Below are 15,000 nucleotides of genomic sequence, written 5' to 3'. Positions count from 1 at the left end.
CAACAAGAGGTCACAAAGGAATCATCAATTGTATATTAAGTTCGAGTTTTATAGTGTTTAATGCTATAAATTGTATAAGAACTAAGAAATATTGCAGTGCCCTCGGTACGAAAGTCACAACAAGATCTTGACAGCCTCAAAACTCTGGCCCAGGACGGTGACCAATGGAAACAATTAACAACATGGATGGAGAGAGCAGCTATACTTATCGACCATGACTGAATCACACACTTCTCAGCAAGCGTCATTCGGACTGCTAAGCTTACTACTACTACTACTACTACTACTACTACTACTACTACTACTACTACTACTACTACTACTACTACTACTACTCCTACTACTCCTACTACTACTACTCCTACTACTCCTACTACTACTACTACTACTACTACTACTACTACTACTACTACTACTACTACTACTACTATTACCACTACTACTACTACTACTACTACTACTACTACTACTACTACTACTACTACTACTACTACTACTACTACTACTACTACTACTACTACTACTACTACTACTACTACTACTACTATAAATTGCATGGAATATTCAATTTGAATTTTTTAAATGTTACTCGTCGTATCAAATCGGTATTATGTCGGGATAACTTAGGACCCTGGAAAGTGAATTTAGAATTAAAACGATAAGAAATATGAATTTTGCCTTTTCTGCGATGTCATGTGGATTTAATTGTTTCCATTACTTTCATGATTTCCAGACTTTGGTTTGTAAATGTTGACAGACGGTGGATCACATCTTTAAAATTAATTCAACCTGTCCTATGGTCACATGATATGTACTTCTTTGAAGACGATCGGTTTTGTTTCGTAAATTTGAAAAGATTTCAAGTATCAAATTTTTGTCATGTCATTTTGACTTTAAAACAGTTTTCTCTTCCTTATCCATTCCGACAAAATACTAGATTTAAACGGTAGGTGAAATAAGATTCAGGCAGCACTTTGTTTTGTTTTTGTTTTTGTTTTGTTTTTTAATCGATACTATGCGCTTAGTTAAATTACTCACAACATCCGATAGTCTGATATAACGTACCAACACACAAAACTTTGCGTAACCTTAAACGTCTTTAGTCCGACGGTACAACTTAGTGAGAAATATTCATAAAAATGGCAAGCTAAAAACAACAACAACAAAAACTTAGTGACGTCAGTTTCGTTCCTTTTATAGGCTCCTTTCTTATTCCTGTCTCTCTACGGAATACATATCCTTGTCTCCCCCCCCCCCCCCCCCTCCCCCTATCTCTTCTCTCCCTCCTCTCTCTTCTTCCTCTCTCTGTCTCTGTCTCTCTATCTCTGTGTGTCTCTCTGTCTATCTCTCTCTCTCCATCTCTCTCTCTCTCTCTCTCTCTCTCTCTCTCTCTCTTCCACTTAAACACACATATATTTATTATATTCATGAAACAAGCAAAATGTTTTTATACCCCCCCCCCCCCAAAAAAAACAAAAAAAAAACAGCAAACAAATAAACAAACTTCAGCGTCAAATTTATTGTCATTAAAAAAAATTATTATAACCTGTAGAAAAAAAAAATCTATTTTTATATTCTTATATCATTTTGCTGACGTTAACCATAGATTTGAACTTTGAAGAATTCTTAAACGCTCTTGTTTGGAATTCAAATAACAATACAACCTTTGACCTCCAACAATCTTAATTTACCGCCTGCCAGTCTTCATTTCAGTCACAAAAATGTCTGAGAAAAAAAAAATTATAGACAATTTTTAAAGCTCCGATTAGTAGATAGTAAAAACTTTGACCAAAAAAAAATAAATTAATAAATAAATATATAAAATAAAAAGAAATTAACAAAGTGGCAAAAATGTATGGTTTTGATAAAATAGAGCCAAATTTAATCTTAATGATTACCTAAATAAAAATTGATATCGATTTAACATCATATAGTAATATTCAATACTGAATCTGTATTAATACGTAAATTATCATTATTTTGTATTTTTTAAAAATTGTATTTGACAAAACGAGTATGACATTTATAGATTGTCAGTAGAGAGCCTTAAAACTGAAATGTGATATTGATTATAAGAAAACAAAATAACAACCTTGAATCTTTAGGGCAATATTCACTAAAAGTATGTACTCAAAGCTCTTTACAAGCCAAGAAGAACAATTTATCATGTGAGACAAGACGTGACGCTTGTACTTGTAAGGCGGGTTGTTTTCATTTGTCTTTTCTCACCGACCAGGTACTCATTTTTACACCTCAGTTATGTGAGATAATGTAAATAAATAGCCCTTTCCAAGGCCTAATCTTTGCGCCACCCTCAGCAGGACTCGAACGCTGGACTTTCCAGTCCGAAGGCAAGTGCCATTTATATACAACTGGACCAAAAGCCGCACAAGAAACGTCCAAACAACAGATAGGCTACTTCATATTCCTTTAAGAATTCAATCTTCTTCTTCTTCTTCTTCTTCTTCTTCTTCTTCTTCTTCTTCTTCTTCTTCTTCTTCTTCTTCTTCTTCTTCTTCTTCTTCTTCTTCTTTCAGCTTATCCCGCATTGTGCAGGTTTGCCATAATGAATGCCACATCTCCACGCATCTCGGTCCATAGCATCCTTTTCCTCCAGGCCCAGTTCTTTCATATCGTCCTTTACCCTATCAAACCATCTAGATCTAGTCTTTGGGCATCCCTTTTATCTCTAACCCACTAATTGTAAGTCCAATACCTTGTACTCTCTCTCTCTCTCTCTCTCTCTCTCTCTCTCTCTCTCTCTCTCTCTCTCTCTCTCTCTCTCTCTATCTATCTATCTCTCTCTCTTGTATCTTAACATGTCCGAACTATTTCAATCTATCTTCTCTCATCTTTGTTGATACATTCTTCACTTCAGTCAACCTTATAAGAATTCAATATAAAGATCAAAACACATAGCATGAAATAGATTCAAGTTTCAAAGCAGTTTTTGACTCAGAAAAAAAAACCCAACAAAATCCTATTACCTACTGTCTTATAATAATCCTATTGCTAATCTTAATCCAAAATACCTTTGAATCGGTTGGTTTTGGTTGTAAGGTGAATGGTTGCAGATTACAATAACATCATGTTAGATACAAAAATCAAAATAACCCAAAGCGTTGTCGAGAATATTGTTAGTGAAATATCAAAGGATGCTGAGAACAAAAAAAAGCGGATAAATGAGAGGGAGGATATAAAAAGGAATAAATACAAGCAACATTGTTATATCAAATCTATTTAAAAAAATAACAAAACTCAGCTTTATAAAAGTCTCTGCCAATACAAGCCAAACTTAAATAAAAACAAAAATTTAAAAAAACAAAACAAATTATAACAAAATACAAAAACCCCAACAAAACCAAAAGAAAAAAGAAAAAAAAAAAAGAAAAAAGCGTTGTAAAAGTCTCTCCCAATACAAACCAAACATTAAAAAACAACAACAAATAGGAAAACAAAACAAAATCAAAACAGAAACTAAACTAAAAACAAAAACACACGTGATTCATCAAGACGGTAATATGTCGGGAAAACTATGATATTTGGGTTTTAATATTATGATTATAACACGTTTTATTATAGATAAAGCCAAAATCTCAAATTTTTGGTCATTTCAACTGTAACTCTTTCCTTATTTACGATTTTCGGTATTTTCCCCAAAATATCACATCGACCGTAGCCATCGTTAACTTATAGCCTGACACTAAGATCCACTCAGACTCATATTTTAACGTCATTTCTAGGTTTGTGGACCGCCTAGTGAGTTGTCGTTAGTAGTGCTCAAGGAAACAAGTGACCAATTGGTTGACTTGACCTATTGAATACAACTCGCGATTTATTTTCTTTTGCGGCAAAAGACTTGTCTTTTGACGTCATATTTTGGTCAGTGTCAGGCTATAAGTTAAAGATGGCTACGGTCAGTGTCAGGCATTGAGTTTACGAAGGCCACGCAAGGATCTGACACAAACATGGAGTTTTTAAACAAAACCCAAAAGCAAGCTGAACATAATTTGAATGGGAGCGATCTATATTCATGTTTTCGTCCAACCAAGTCATCAATCACATGATTTGTTGCTGTCCAACGATTGGATATTTCTTAACAAATGTAAACACGCTGCTTTGTTTACACATGTTATAAACATACCCATGTGTCAAGCTGAATCAAATGACCAATCGTGATGTTAGATATTTAAACAGCTGTGAACACTTTTCACTAAGTGGGTCATTTTGAGCACATTTTGCAATGTGACCAATGACCTCGAGCACATGGAAAGTTAATATCGATCATGCCCATTGCAATATAAGCTATTGATGTTATTTCCGTGTTTTAAAAAACCCACAACCCGCCAGCCGGATATAACATACCAACACACAACACAATGTGTAACCTTAAACCTGTTAAGTCTGATTAACACAATTTAGAGAGAACTACTCATAAAAGTGGCTGCCTAAAAACAATAACAATAAGTGACGTCAATTTCGTTCTATCTATAGATAGTATGCAGATGACGTCAATCAGGCCTTTGTTATTGTTTTTGCCATCCGCGTTTGTGAGTTGTTCTCACTAAACTGTATTAACCAGACTATAAAAGTTCATGGTTACACCGAGTTTGTGTGTTGGTCCGTTATACTTCCGGATGGCAATGTTGTGAACTCCTTGGCCAAGCGCATTCTATCTATAGATAGTATGCGCTTGGCTAAGAAGCTCATAAAATTGCCATCCGGAAGTATAACGGACCGACACACAAAACTGTGTGTATCCATGTTATAGTCAGGTTAATACAGTTCAGTGAGCATTACTCATAAACGCGGATGGCAAAAAACAATAACAAAGACCTGAATGACGTCAACTAAGAACTATCTATACAAAACTGCATAACATTCTTCTAAATTAAATAAATCTGATTAAGAATAATGTTTATTGTTTCGTAACAAATGTGGAGATTTTTCTGGAGTTGGTGAGGAGAGGGTTAATATCACTTTTTTGGCACGTGGTTGACCCCTCTAATTAACAACAATTCCGTTTTGACATGACAGGTAACGTGTCAATTAATATTGACGTGCACAGGTCTGATAACTAAAATCATTATGGGCTCAATGTTGTAATGGAAATGTATAAAAAGTGACTGCTTAAAATATTGTCCATTTACAACAATGTTAAACTAGGCCCATAATGACGTTCGGATGTCAGATCTGCATATATGTACACGTTGGTTAATATGTATAACATCTCCTATTTAAAAAAAAAGTATTGATAGCATCCTATTTGATAATGAATAGATAGAATGCGCTTGGCCAAGGAGTTCACAACATTGCCATCCGGAAGTATAAAGGACCAACACACAAACTCTGTGCAACCATGAACGTTTATAGTCAGGTTAATACAGTTTAGTGAGAACAACTGACAAACGCGGATGGCAAAAACAATAACAAAGGCCTGAGTGACGTAATCTGCATACTATCTATAGCGATAGATATATTATAATAAAACAAGCAACAGCCCTGCAGGTTCGCCGAGTCAACAGTTTAGTCTGCTTTTCTGTAGTGTAAATAGTGCTGTTCGAAGCTCAAAGAAATAAATAACAATGTGAAATTGAATGTAAGCTTCAACTTAATATACGAAAACAGATAAAATAGACGTTTCGGGTTTCCCCTTTATCAACAATACAGGATGAATTAAACACTACAGAAGTCCGTAGTGTTTCATTCATCCTGTTTTGTTGATAAAGGGGAAACCTGAAACGTCCATTTTATCTGTTTTCTGTTGTGTGATGATGGCAACAACGACCACTTGTTACTTCCATAACCGGCGGATACAGGACGGTTTTTATTTGCTTGTATTTTTATTTCTTGCTTTGTCTGATACTGTTTCATATAAAAAATTTTCTAAACTTGTTTGATGATATTGATGTGATTAATGGGAGCGATCTATTGATAGTATGCGCTTGGCTGAGAAGCTCACAACATTGCCATCCGGAAGTATAACGGACCAACATAGAAAAAAATGTGTCACCTTAAACGTTTACAGTTTAGTGAGAATAACTCATAAACGTGGATGGCAAAAAGTAATAACAAAGACTCGATTGACGTCAACTTTGTTCCATCTCAATCTATATTCAGGTTTTCGTCCAACCGAGTCATTAATCACATGGTTTCTTGTTGTCCAACGATTGGATAGTTCTTAACAAATTAATGTAAACTCGATGCTTTGTTTATGAAAATAGTAAACATACCCATGTGTCAAGATGAACAAAATGACCAATCGCGATGTGAGATATTTCAAAAGCTGTGAACACTTTTCACTGTGTGGGTCACTTTGAACATATTTTGCAATTTGACTAATAGCCTCAAGCACATGGAAAGGTAATGTAGATCGAATGAAGTTGACGTCACTCAGATCTTTGTTATTGATTTTTGCCATCCGCGTTCATGAGTAATTCTCACTAAACTGTATTAACCAGACTATAAACGTTCAAGGTTACACATAATTTTGTGTGCTGGTCCTCTATACTTCCGGATGGCAATGTTGTGAGCTTCTCAGCCAAGCGCATACTATCTATAGATCATCCCCAATATGTGACTGATAACTGAGGAGGGGGTCCCGTAAGCTTATTTGTAGAGCATTCGCTTCACACGCAAAGGGACCAAGATCGATCCCAGGTGTAGTCGAGATTTTTTTTCTGACCCCCTGTCTACCCATCAGTGAATGACTAGCTGGGTCTCTTAGACCTGGTGGGAAGTACTTTGTGAAAGACTAACGTCCTCTCCAAAGGATAGCAAACAATTGCTATTGTCAGACATTCTGATAACTGAGGGATGTTGAATGACATCAATGACTTGATTAACATTTCAAATCTGGGTTATCAGACTCATAAAATAGTGTACATTGTTTACATGATTAACAATCCGCCACGTGCGGCTATGTGGTCAATCTAGGATATGACACTCGCTTTCGGACTGGAAGGTCCAGGGTTTGAGTCCTGCTCTGAGCGGTGCAAAGATGAGTTCTTAGAAAAGGCCTTTGACTCACATTCCCTCGCCTTACTCGGGTGTATAATGACTTTCTGGCCGGTAACAGCGTTGTCTCTGTCCGGACAAACAATGTAGTATCGCCTAACATGCGTCATGTCTCGTCCTACATGTTAAATGTTGCTGTTGGCTAGGAACCCATTGTACAGCGCTTTGAGCACGTTCAGATATTGCGCTATACCAATGCTCTAGTCTTGATTAAATAGCAGATAAAATAATTTGTGGAAAAATATCCAAACAAAGTCAGCTTTCTCCTTTGAAGAAATCTACTGAAATTTGTTGTGAAAGATTATTTTGTGGATATGTGTGTTTCTTCTGTCTTGTTAGTGTAAGTTATAAAATAGCACAAAGCTTGCTTACTCTTAATGGTTTTAAAGACCAAAATTGCGATTAAAACCCTTAAGTTACCATGAACTCTGAGTTAATTGTGTTATATGTACGATTTACCAATCCATGATGATTGTTTGTTACCATTTGGATAGGGCAGATGGTCAACACACCAAGAATATGGATCAGTACTGTGATATTTTAATTTTTTTTAAAGGTAGAAAACCTGTTAGTATTTCTCACGGGTATATATATATATATATATATATATATATATATATATATATATATATATAAATATATATATATATATATATAAATATATATATATATATATATATATACATGTATATGTGTGTATATATATATATATATATATATATATATATATATATATATATATATATTATATATATATATAAAATCAACCTTCAAAATGTTATGTATAATGTATTAACATGTTATTGAAACTCCAGTCGGCTTTGACCTATCCAGTTATATAGTTTGCCTTGATGATTGTTTCATCGATGCCTTCTTAACTAGTCAACGTATATATTTTCATACTTGATAACCGGACGCAATAGGATTCAACAGTCGTGACGTCACTTCCCTCGTAATGACGCATAGTAACTTAGTAACTGATTCTAAACTATCGGAACAATGGCGGACGCCCTTATGAAATACTTCTCCGACGAGCATAGAAGTGTATCCAGAGGAGAAAAACGTTATAAATCTGATCATGTTTTGACTTTTATACTTTCTGATCACATGACATGTTCTCGCCAGCAGGAAGAATAAAGAGTACCGATTTTCTTTGTTTAGAACCAAGCTGCTGGTTGCTGGGCGAACGTGACATCAAACTATTGAATCCTATTTATAGGCTCGTTTTAACATTGTTATAATGGAGAATATTTTGCATTGGTTTGAGAGTATTTCCATTAAAACAATAGGACCGTGGCCATTTGGGTTATCAGACCTGCAAATAAGTACATATCGCTTCTGAGTTAATTAATTAATCAATTAATTATTTAAATGCGACCCATCGTCTCCACGCGGTATTATATGGTTAAGAACAACATGTTGATTAAATAAAAGTTAAATTTATTCTTGACTGATAAAAAAAATATGAAATCTTAGTTTTTAGCATTCTAAAATACTATATTTATTCTCCTCAATAATAGAACCCATTATTCTATCTACCCTCCCCATAAACAGCGATGCGTAATGATATCAAGTTTCCGAAAAATTTGTGACATTTCATTTTATAAAGCGTTAAATTTCACTAAAATTAGATTTTAAAATAATCCAAATGTTTTATTCAAGCATTTTTGAAAATGTCTTTCATTCAGAGATAGGAAATCAGAATCGAAATGATGAGTAGAATTTTTAAAATTCTTACACACTGACGTTTTTTGGAATTCGAACTTTGTTCCCAACACGCAGTCGCAAGCTCATACAAAGATTGAAAACACGTCCAGAATTCTAAAAAGAAAGAGTATACTTGTAAGAATTGTACACAATACACACAACCAGTCTGATATTTTTGGCTATCAATTTAATTATTAGTGTCTGAACTGGATTCAATAGTCTGATGTCACGTCGCCCAGCAACGGCGGCCATCGTGGTTCCAAACAAAGAAAATCGGTACTTTTTATTCTTCATGTTGGTTAGAACTTTTCATATGTCTTGTGATCAGAATGTGTAAAAGTCAAAACATGATCAGATTTATAATGTTTTTTCCCTCTGGATACGCTTTTATGCTCGTCGGAGAAATATTTCATAAGGGCATCCGCCATTGTTCCGATAGTTTAGAGCCAGTTTCTAAGTTACCATGCGTCATTACGAGGGAAGTGACGTACGACTGTTGAAGCGTATTATCACGGCTTAAAATACGGTTTCGCTACAGTGGGTCACCAATAAACAATATTTCTATTCTTTTACTATTATTAAACATCCCTTTATGTTTCATATAAGTCTCAAGTTTACTCTCTGTTTACTTGCATTACTGACTAAGAAAAAAAAAGCACAATGAGATCTGCTGTCATCCGATTACCCAAATCGAGTCCCGTCTGAAAAGAAATTGAATCGAAAGAACAATGAGCTACAGCTGGCAAATTAAACTGGAAAGATAATATCCGACTGGATATAGATTATAGATAGATAGCTCTGGGATTATAGATTATATGCGTCTAGTATAATATAACACAGTAACCACAAAAAGGGCTGACCTGTTATTTCACTATTCTTCGTCACAACTCTGAAAAAAAGGAACAAAATATATAAATCTGAAGGAATGGATTTTGGTGTAGATTGAAACACCGAAGAAACAAACAAACACACGCGCGCGCACACACACACACACACACACACACACACACATACACACACATACAATCATTTTTGCCAGAAAACTGCGGGGCCTTCAAATATCGATCGATTAAAATGACCGTCGTCTTGTCAAATACTCTCAAACCCCACACGACTTTAAATAAGTACTTTCAGGAAGTCCCAGGTTTGAGAGTTATATTGTGTTGTTGACAAGATGAGGGTCAGTATAGAATGTAACTGAAAGAAATCTAGAACTGATTGGAATTTGTCTGGTGTTATTGCCAAATTGGGATATCATACTATCTTGTAAAGAAACTCAAGCAACGATGACCGTGGTCATTGAGAGGGTGGGTGACAGTGCAGTGTATCTGGTTTAAATAATCACTTCACAAATATCAACCCATTCGAATCAGTCAAGTGCCTGACTACAGTAGATGTGAATATTTCGCGTGATTGAACAACAAAAACGACAAAACAAAACAACTAAAAAACAAAACAAAAAGAAAAAAATAACAACAATAAAAACCAAACCCTCCCCCCCCCCCTCTCACTCCCCCCCCCCCCCCCCCCACCCAAAAAAAACCCAACAAAACACAACACCAGGGCTCGTTTTATCACGAACCACACACAATCTGCCAGTTAAAATAAAAGTGACAGAACTAAAGTCATGAACAATCACTGGCCATTTTGCGCGCATACAACAAACATAGCGCCGCGCGAGCGAATGTCGCTAGCATGATGGAGAAGATGAAGAAGTCTCCACTCGGAAGTAAATTGTAGTCCTTTGAATAATCACAGTAAAAACATCTACCGCGATACAGGATGAATATTTCCTGTCGTTCTTGGTACTTTCTGCAAACATTTACAACATTGTGTTAGGCGTATCGTATCGGAATATCGATACAATTCATTGTAAAAATAACATAATATTATGATTGAATAGAAAAAAGTATGATTTTTTAAAACATAACTGCGGAACATTAATACCTCTGATTTAAGATATTTATATGTTTGATTAAAAGTCTGAGATGTCAGTACCTGCGGGGTTTTTTAGAGCCATTTGATAAACACAAGGTAAACATACGAAGAAAATTTATCGCTACGAAACAACAAAAATGTCGGTTTAAAAAATCTGTTTCAGAACAAATGATGAATTGATGCAATAACGTATCAATCTCTCTCTCCCCCCCCCCCCCCCCCCCCCCCCCCCCCCCCTCCCTTCTAACTAATATCGATGCTGAAAATTTTTGGTATCGACCAACACTTCATACCGTACCCAGCTCAAGAGCTGCATTCGGCGTTTGACCCCACGACACGTTTTTATTTTCTTCTTTTTGTGTTTGTTTATAAAATGTGACAAGTTTTGCTCTTTCTATCAGTCTTAAAATCGTCATCGCCTACCCCGCCATGCCGACGAAGACAACCAACCCCACTACTTACAACCACGGCTTTCCGTGTATTATTACCGACAATCTCATCGTCCTTTTTACCACCGCGACTACCAGCTCGATCGCTCACAATCCCGCCACTACCACTGTAATTATTTCCAAAAACACCCACCGGTTCTTTAGACGTTATAATTCTCTCGTTCCCGATGCTTCCTACACTTCCGTTTCCGACACCGTTTCTGTTTTGGTGGACGGAGACAGAGGGGTCAACGTCGTGAAAGTTATTGAGAGAAGATGGAGTGTTGTTGTTTTGTTTTCGATTTTGTGTTGATTTCGACGACGTTGTGACAGAAGGAGGACGATGACTGTTCTGACCAGGCGTTACCAAGTCCTGTTTTTGGTTTTCATTTGGTTCCAAGTCCATTCGACTCGGAGTTGACGTCACCATCGGCGCAACTCGGGCGATTCCGTCTGTCACCTGAGTTCTCGATTTAGGGCTGTTGTAAGAAGGACTTTGGCGAGACGGTACTGTCGTTGTGAGTGTAGCCTCTTGTGGTGAGATCTTGTTATTCCTTTGAAAGGAAGAAGATGAGATCGAATGTGGATTTTGAGAATGCTCGACGGAAACTCCAGTCGTGGACATTTCGTGAGGGGACGGTATGGTGTCGTGTTTGGCGACAGAAGAATTATTATCACAGTTTTGAGGAATGTTAGGAGTCTTGTTCTTCTCAACAACACTAAAGGCATCTTCAGCATTGTTTTTCGAGTCTGAATTGCCACTAGAAACATGGGGTAAACTTTCACTCTTCAGACTGTTTTTGTTTTGGGTTTTTATTCCGGGCATCTGAGGCGACTTTATGTGCCGGGGACTAGTCTGTGGTTTTGATATCGATCCAGAGAAAGGGCAGCCGATTATTGTGTTAGATCGGCCTCGATGATGGGGTGAGTTGCTAAGTATACTGCCGTTTCTGCTGCTTGCTCTAGAGAGGAGCATGTCGTCTGCGTCCCGAAAAGAGACGGGGGAATAAGCGCTTGGGCTCGTTGCCCGTCGTAGGTTGGAGGGCGACGTTCTTGAGCCGTTGAGTGTGGAGGCACCGTCCTTTCGGTGCTTTTGATTCTCTTCTTCAAGGATGGCGAAGAATGGACATTTTGGGGCATTTTTCTCGTCGACATCCTTACGCCCGGTCAACCAGTAGGTCTTCATAGTACCTTTACCCTAGAGGGAGGAGGAGGGGGGGGGGGGGGTGAGTTGGGATTTGGGGTATGGTAAGGGTGATATAAGGGTAAGGGGGCGGGGGTTGATAGAGTGAAAATGTTAAGAATTTTTTTTTTTTTCAAAAAAGAACATGAATCTAAAACAAAGGAAGGAAGCGGGGGTGGAGGAGGAGGAGGAAGAGGAAGAGGAGGAGGAGACAATAATGAAGAAGAAGAAGAAGAAGAAGAAGAAGAAGAAGAAGAAGAAGAAGAAGAAGAAGAAGAAGAAGAAGAAGAAGAAGAAGAAGAAGAAGAAGAAGAAGAAGAAGAAGAAGAAGAAGAAGAAGAAGAAGAAGAAAAAGAAGAGGAAGAGAATTCCTCGTTTTCTTAAGCGTAAAAAATTAAAAGAGCAATACTTGTTATCCCTTTAAATAGGACGCTAATCTATAGCAAATCATTTTCCAGTAGGTCTAATGCAGCTGGGGGTCCGATTGCTAAGTTGGTAGAGTACTCGCTTCACGATCAAAGAGACCGAGATCGATCCAGGGTGCGGTCGAGATTTTTTCACCCCCCCCCCCCCCCCCCCCTCCCCGCCTGTCCACCTATCAGTGATTGGGTAGCTGAGTCTGCTAGATCCGGTGGGAAATACTTTGCAATAGACTAGCGTCCTATCAAAAAGATAGCAAGCAATTACTATTATCCGTTTCACGTTATAGCAACTGGGATTATCTCCGTCTCGATGGCTCTGATGGACAATTCTTGTTGGTTTTTTAAATTTCTAATGCAGCTACCCAAATACTGTTGCGTGGCTCTTAAGAAAGATAATTCGTCTTCATCCGGGATCGATTGTGATCCCTTTGGATATGAAACGTATGCTCTACCCAGCTAAGCTATGGGGACCTCTAAACATCTGCATCACATCAACATAATACTGCTCTGGGCGATGGGTCACAAAGGTAAAATTATAACAAAGTTCTAAAAATTTGAACTGTTATATTGCGAAAAATTCACTAAACGTGCTACAAAAAAATTCTTTACAAGGGGTCGGTCCGTAGCCGACAGGAACAGTTAACATGTAAGACGAAGAATGACGCCTTTTAGGCCAAATTATTACAATATTTTCGGACAGAGACAGCGCTCTTTACGGCCATGCACTCAATTTACATTTGAGTACGATGAGATAATGTGAGTAAAACGTCTTTTTCAAGGACTTAAATTTGCGCCGCTCAGAATGAGACTCGAAACCAGGACCTTGCGACCCGAAGTCGAGTGTCATCAGTAGATCACATAGCCGTTCAAGGACAAACGATTGCAATTAATAAAAAGAAATAACGATAAAGGGACAAAATCAATCTAATAATCTGATGAATTTAAATTGGACCAGATATGTTTTATAATTAGTAACCAAATCGATTGATTTTTTGAAAGGCCAAATAGAATGTTATCCTATGCAACGAAATCCGTGTCTTAATGTAGAAAATCCAGTAAAATTTCTTAATTGATCTCAATTCTATCAAGATCAATATTATTATGAAATGAGTTCACTGAGTAATTTGCTCTCTAATTGGTTAAGGGAGGATTTGGGTCTTTAAAAAAATAATTACGTATATTTGGCGGTTTTAATCATTCTGTATCATCATTATAGGTTAAACAAACATCATTTTTGGTGAAAAAAATCCATTTTCTCTGTTTATACCCGTTTTGCGTCCAGATTAAGGGGTCTGACATAAAAAGTATAACAATCTTGTGGCAAATTTTCCTCAAAAACTAATAAAGGAATAACATTCATATTCTTCCCTCTTATCAACATTGTAGCATTTTGTGTCACCATAGAGTGGTTTTACATATTTAGCTTATGAGATTTATATTAGATCACTACAAAGTTACGAATCAAAGTTTTATGACAAAATTGATGTTTCTAGGGGTATGTTATACTTTGTGAAATACTTCTCAGAATCCATTCCTTTAAATTGTCTGAATAGTTCCACAGTTATTGCAGAGATAATGTATTATGTCACCATAGAGAGACTTTAAAGTATGGTATGTGTAATTTGAATGACAATCCAAATTATAAATTTTTAACATCTTTGTTTTTTTTTTTTTGTTTTTTCTTTTTGTTTTTTTTTTAAGGGTTTTACAACGCAAATACATATATAACCTATTTAAAAATATTTCTATGGTGACATAATACATTATCTCTGCAATAACTGTGGAACTATTCAGACAATTTCAGGGAATTGATTCTGAGAAATATTTGACACAGTATAACATACCCTTAGAAAAATGACATATTGAGAAAATAGCAAAATCGATTTCCGTTTTTCACACTTTTCTTACTAGACGTCTATCTACCTTTTCAACCGCGATTTTCGTGCCTTTACAATAGATTTTGAGACATTTCAGTTCAATAATAGTATTTATAAGGTAATATAATATAGTTTTCTACCAATATGTCAAAATCAATTTTTTGAAGAATTGGGTGTGATTTTCCTTTATTTGCAGCAAGAAGTGCGGTGATGAGTAGGTAACCCTAACTAGAATAGTCGTTAAACAAATAGCAAAAATGAAATTACAAATCCACGTGTGACTTCCCAAACCATGGAAAATAACACTTCTTTTTATAAAAATCGGAAAATAAAACAGTTATGGGCTTTTAAAGTTTCAATATTTAATGATTTGTAAAGAAAAATATATCATGTACAGGGAAAGAAAAATAGGCTTTGTTTACATAGAT

General features: G+C 36.4%; 1 protein-coding gene across 5 annotated transcripts in view; it reads right to left on the bottom strand.

Annotated features, from left to right (window-relative positions):
- Nucleotides 1–15,000, bottom strand: part of LOC144978379 (soluble guanylate cyclase gcy-31-like) — a 195,678-nt gene that overhangs the window by 12,926 nt on the left and 167,752 nt on the right. For 2 of the 5 annotated variants that reach the window (XM_078924334.1, XM_078924336.1), the window contains exons 15-17: nucleotides 11,245–12,288; nucleotides 9,585–9,613; nucleotides 1,292–1,725 (exon numbers count right to left, since the gene is read on the bottom strand). In XM_078924334.1, coding sequence (XP_078780460.1) covers nucleotides 9,596–9,613; nucleotides 11,245–12,288 — 1,062 coding nt within the window. In that variant the 3' untranslated portion in view covers nucleotides 1,292–1,725; nucleotides 9,585–9,595. Of the gene's footprint in view, nucleotides 1–1,291; nucleotides 1,726–9,584; nucleotides 9,614–10,927; nucleotides 12,289–15,000 lie in introns of those variants that run through there. The other 3 variants (XM_078924332.1, XM_078924333.1, XM_078924335.1) reach the window with 2 other exon arrangements.

This window comes from Berghia stephanieae, chromosome 8 (genome assembly GCF_034508935.2).
Source record: "Berghia stephanieae isolate SIO BIC M18660-M18661 chromosome 8, UCSD_Bste_1.3, whole genome shotgun sequence".
In the NCBI taxonomy this organism is placed as follows: Eukaryota; Metazoa; Mollusca; class Gastropoda; order Nudibranchia; family Aeolidiidae; genus Berghia; species Berghia stephanieae.
Note: the sequence above shows the minus strand (reverse complement) of the source record. Positions and strands in the feature narration are given on the sequence as shown.